Genomic DNA, 6,000 nt, shown 5'->3' with positions numbered 1-6,000 from the left:
TGGATCTAAGAGCGAAGGCCTTACGATTGTCGACAGTCGCCAATATCTCAGCCGACAGCGCCCAAGCAATCTTCACCAATCGCTGGCACGACAATGCCTGCAATAAGTTCCCATGTCATGCGTAGTGCAAATGTGGTGAAATACAGGAGAACAATTGTTGTTCCGGCACCGTTTCACAAACGCCCAAGCATTCTTCACCAATCGCTGGCACGACAATGCCTGCAATACGTTCCCATGTCATGTGTAGTGCAAATGTGGTGGAATACATGAGAACACTTGTTGTTCCGGCACCGTTTCACAAACGCCCAAGCATTCTTCACCAATCACTGGCACGACAATGCCTGCAATAAGTTCCCATGTCATGCGTATTGCAAATGTGGTGGAACACATAAGAACACTTGTTGTTCCGGCACCGCTTCACAAACGCCCAAGCATTCTTCACCAATCACTGGCACGACAATGCCTGCAATATGTCCCCATATCATGCGTAGTGCGGATGTGGTGGAACACATGAGAACAATTCAATTGTTGTTCCGGCACGGCTTCACAAACACCCAAGCATTCTTCACCAATCGCAGGCACGACAATGCCTGCAATAAGTTCCCATGTCATGTGTAGTGCAAATGTGGTGAAATACATGAGAACACTTGTTGTTCCGGCACCGCTTCACAAACGCCCAAGCATTCTTCACGAATCGCTGATACGACAATGCCTGCAATAGTTCCCCATGTCATGCGTAGTGCAAATGTGGTGGAATACATGAGAACAATTGTTGTTCCGGCACGGCTTCGAAGGTAACTCCGGAAATGCGCAGCTTGGGTTACAGCACTTAGGCTGCTGCGGAGCTAATGTCCAGGGCGGAAGGGGCAGGATCATTTGCATTCTTCACCAATCCCTGGCATGACAATGCCTGCAATAGTTCCCCATGTCATGTGAAGTGCAAATATGGCGGAATACATGAGAACAATTGTTATTCCGGCACGGCTTCAGAGGTAACTCGCAGCTTGGGTTACAGCACTTCGGCTGCTGCGGAGCTGCAACACACATAAATAAGCTACCACAACGCACACGTGTGCGCATCTGTATACGAACCAAGCGCATAGAGTACAGATGAGAGAGAGAGAGAAACTGCACGGAGAGACACGAATTAATTCATGAATCCTAGCTGGATTTCAAGAGGCCGGGGGGGGGGGGGGGGGGGCTCAGCAAGCACCTTGCTCATGTGTCCAGGGCGAAAGGGGCAGGATCGTTTGCTGAATGGTGTGGGGTTGGGCCCAGGTCTTCACGCTCCACGTTGTCCAGACATCTCTGAACGGAAACGGATTTAGTTCCAGTGGTCAGCTGACCCAGGCACTCGAAGTTCTGTTACATGCATCAGATTGACAGCATATGACAGCATTGTTCTAGGCACCAACAACTACGGGAATTCTTTGCTGAGTGCCATCAAAGCGCCTGGCAGATTTGAAACTAACATGAGCAAAAAACTTGGCTTTTGCAGTGAAGTCAGCGGCAAGAAAGAAAGTGAAAGAAAGCCGTTGGGCACCTGCTGGTACAATGTCTGTTTTGGTGTGTTTCCATGGGAACATAGAGTGCTGTCAGACTAGGGGTAGCACGAAGCTGGCAATGTGAGTGCACTGATACAAAGGCCACCAGTAGTGATAGCAAGAGTCCATAATCCCCGGAGTACGCAACTTCACTGATCAGATCTGGAACGACGAAATCCGTGTTGCACGTCATAGTGTGACATCATGAGTTGGGGGAAGTGTGTCCGTGGTGGACCGCGTCGACGGAATGACGCAAGTCCGACCCAAAGAATGACGTACATCACTGATTACGCCTTCCCACAACCCCATCCCAGATGCACACTCTGAGAGATCATGGACTCTTGGTAATTCTCGCAGAACAGCTATTTTTAGTGGGTAACATTTTGAGCGTTTTCTGAATCTGGACCAATTCGCAATGAAATTCTGTGTAAATTTAACTCGGATACTGAGCCAGTAAAATAATTAAAATAGAAGAAAACACATGGAAACGAGTTATGAAGCAACTGTCCAAGACTGCTTTGTGCCCTGCTATCGCACTTTCTGACCGCTTATTTTCTTGTTACAGTCGTGGATCGTTGCTTCAACACTCGTTTCCGTGTGATTTCTTCTATTTTAAATTACTGTGTAACATGTAATTTTAGGTGTAGTAAAATTTCGGTATCAGAGACCTGCCAGGTTTCAGGCGTATTAAAATTTAATGTAGAATTAGGTGACCAGCGTTCCCCGGCTGTACATACAGTCCATATTCCAGTGTCATTTAGGTGCATTCAGGTGTAATCTAGATTTAGGTGCCTGGTTTCTTTACCGAAATTTCCGACATTTAAAACACATAATTAGGGTATTTATACAAAAGAGAAAAAACCAAGGAACTACAAGTTACGCTATACTGTCCACTAACACCACCAGTTACTAAACAAGTCAGTACCGTCGGTCAGTGTCGTGCAATGTTATCGCATGAGCTGATTGTTTAGTAACTGGTGGTGTTAGTGGACAGTATAGCGTAACTTGTAGTTCCTTGGTCTTTTCTCTTTTGTATAAATTAATCCTTGGCTCTCCATCCGAGTCAATTAGGGTATTATTATTATTATTTTTAAAAAAGAAAAAAAAGAGTCAGTCAAGTGTCAAGTAAAGTCGGCGGAATAGCGCGAGCACCGGTGTGGGGAGCAAACCCTTTCTCACTACTTCGTATTATTATTATTATTATTATTCTCGTATCCGTCCCGAATGGGACTCACGACACGGGTGCGGCAGGGGGGGGGGGGGAGGTGCCGCTGCCTTGTACATGATGGCACGGCTAATTATTTTCATAGCGTTACTTCTAACTTGTTGTCCCCTGGCCGCCTTGTTATGTACTGCGGCATGTGTTTGGTATTGGTGTGTTATGTGTACAGGGAGCGCATGGGATTACTAGACACGGTCCAGATCGACATGAAGCTCATGATCATTGACATGCTGCAGTTCATCGTGGACGTACGCCTCGACTATCGCATCTCCTCGCTGCTGGTCAACTTCAAGAAGCAGTTCAACGCCACGCAGTCGGAGAGGGAGATCATCCTGCACAAGGGAGGCACGCCACCACCGAACTCATGCAGTAAGGTCCCCGAATGTGTAATTATAATGTTTAACAGTCTTTTCGTGTTACATCACCAAGCAAGCTTGGCTAGTCCTAATGTGTAATGCTCAGCCTACTTGACCCCTTTTCACTTCCGTTTCATCCCATCCGCCCTTCCAGGAAACTCCCTTGTTAACTTAAAAGAATCCATGACCTCGCACACCCATGCACACCCATACACAACGCGCAATGAGGAACGCAGAGCCACTGGGGGCTTGCAATGCCATTTACTTTTGGAGAATCCCTCAAATGAAGTATAAGTGAATGAATGCGTAATGGCTTCTTTGTGCAGTGCATGATGATGAGCATTTGAGCCGTTTGTGTGGACACCTCACAAACACCTCACAAACACCTCTGTGTTCAGGACACCTCACAAACACCTCACAAACACCTCTGTGTTCAGGACACCTCACAAACACCTCACAAACACCTCTGTGTTCAGGACACCTCACAAACACCTCACAAACACCTCTGTGTTCAGGACACCTCACAAACACCTCTGTGTTCAGGACACCTCACAAACACCTCTGTGTTCAGGACACCTCACAAACACCTCTGTGTTCAGGACACCTCACAAACACCTCTGTGTTCAGGACACCTCACAAACACCTCTGTGTTCAGGACACCTCACAAACACCTCTGTGTTCAGGACACCTCACAAACACCTCTGTGTTCAGGACACCTCACAAACACCTCTGTGTTCAGGACACCTCACAAACACCTCTGTGTTCAGGACACCTCACAAACACCTCTGTGTTCAGGACACCTCACAAACACCTCTGTGTTCAGGACACCTCACAAACACCTCTGTGTTCAGGACACCTCACAAACACCTCTGTGTTCAGGACACCTCACAAACACCTCTGTGTTCAGGACACCTCACAAACACCTCTGTGTTCAGGACACCTCACAAACACCTCTGTGTTCAGGACACCTCACAAACACCTCTGTGTTCAGGACACCTCACAAACACCTCTGTGTTCAGGACACCTCACAAACACCTCTGTGTTCAGGACACCTCACAAACACCTCTGTGTTCAGGACACCTCACAAACACCTCTGTGTTCAGGACACCTCACAAACACCTCTGTGTTCAGGACACCTCACAAACACCTCTGTGTTCAGGACACCTCACAAACACCTCTGTGTTCAGGACACCTCACAAACACCTCTGTGTTCAGGACACCTCACAAACACCTCTGTGTTCAGGACACCTCACAAACACCTCTGTGTTCAGGACACCTCACAAACACCTCTGTGTTCAGGACACCTCACAAACACCTCTGTGTTCAGGACACCTCACAAACACCTCTGTGTTCAGGACACCTCACAAACACCTCTGTGTTCAGGACACCTCACAAACACCTCTGTGTTCAGGACACCTCACAAACACCTCTGTGTTCAGGACACCTCACAAACACCTCTGTGTTCAGGACACCTCACAAACACCTCTGTGTTCAGGACACCTCACAAACACCTCTGTGTTCAGGACACCTCACAAACACCTCTGTGTTCAGGACACCTCACAAACACCTCTGTGTTCAGGACACCTCACAAACACCTCTGTGTTCAGGACACCTCACAAACACCTCTGTGTTCAGGACACCTCACAAACACCTCTGTGTTCAGGACACCTCACAAACACCTCTGTGTTCAGGACACATCACAAACACCTCTGTGTTCAGGACATCTCACAAACACCTCTGTGTTCAGGACACCTCACAAACACCTCACAAACACCTCTGTGTTCAGGACACATGTGTGCAGTGCCCACCGTTTCTAACAGAACTGAATTGTGAGCAGGACATTAGCATCCACGGGCAGGTGATGTGCGCTGGGTCCCCCAGGGTATCCATATGTGAGTGGTGCCACAGTGCTTGCAATCGGATCTACTCTTTCTGGTTTCTCTTCTCGCATGTGTGTAACCGAGAAGAGGACAAGCAAGATCTGCGCTGTGTGTGTGTGTGTGTGTGTGTGTGTGTGTGTGTGTGTGTCTGGTGATGTTTGTCACTTTCCCTGTCTAGTTTTCCTCTGCTTTCGGTCATGCCATATGCCACATTGTATTGTGCACACATGTGTGTGTGTGTGTGTGTGCGTGCGTGCGTGCGTGCGTGCGTGCGTGTCATTTCCCTGGCTGTGTGTATGTGTGTGCATGGGTGGGTGTGTATGTGTGTGCATGGGTGGGTGTGGGTGGGTGCATGTGCGTGCGTGCGCGAGCGTGTGTACGATGCGCCAGGGCATTCCTGTTCATGCTTTGTCACCTAATGGAATTGTCTCTCATCTTGTCCCGTCTGGCTGATCCAGTAGTAACCGTACCAAACTTCAATCCACCATCACCGGCATCGTCATCACTATCATCACCGGCATCGTCGTCATCACCATCATCATCACCATCATCACCAGAATCGTCATCACCATCAGTCAGTCGTGTTGCCATTGTCAATGCACAACTTGCAATCGCATTCATTCACATTCACTCGCATGCACTCACATACGCAATTGCACAAACGTTCACACCATCATTGTCTTGCCATCATCATCATCATCATCATCATCAATCTTACACGTTGATCGATCAGGGTGCAGTCCAGGCATAGTGTTCCCCCATCTACCGTACACGTACGATTATAGAGCCCTCTCTCGAATAGTGCCCCATCTCGAATAGTGCCCCATCTCGAATAGTGCCCCATCTCGAATAGTGCCCCATCTCGAATAGTGCCCCATCTCGAATAGTGCCCCATCTCGAATAGTGCCCCATCTCGAATAGTGCCCCATCTCGAATAGTGCCCCATCTCGAATAGTGCCCCATCTCGAATAGTGCCCCATCTCGAATAGTGCCCCATC

The 6,000-nt window shown here is 48.3% G+C and overlaps 1 protein-coding gene across 1 annotated transcript in view; it reads left to right on the top strand.

Annotated features, from left to right (window-relative positions):
- Nucleotides 1-6,000, top strand: part of LOC135820793 (inositol 1,4,5-trisphosphate receptor type 1-like) — a 117,437-nt gene that overhangs the window by 62,964 nt on the left and 48,473 nt on the right. The window contains exon 27 of the mRNA XM_065333836.1: nt 2,936-3,135. Coding sequence (XP_065189908.1) covers nt 2,936-3,135 — 200 coding nt within the window. The remainder of the gene's footprint in view (nt 1-2,935; nt 3,136-6,000) is intronic.

This window comes from Sycon ciliatum, chromosome 7 (genome assembly GCF_964019385.1).
Source record: "Sycon ciliatum chromosome 7, ocSycCili1.1, whole genome shotgun sequence".
NCBI classification, from domain to species: Eukaryota; Metazoa; Porifera; class Calcarea; order Leucosolenida; family Sycettidae; genus Sycon; species Sycon ciliatum.
This window is presented reverse-complemented; position numbering and strand designations above follow the sequence as displayed.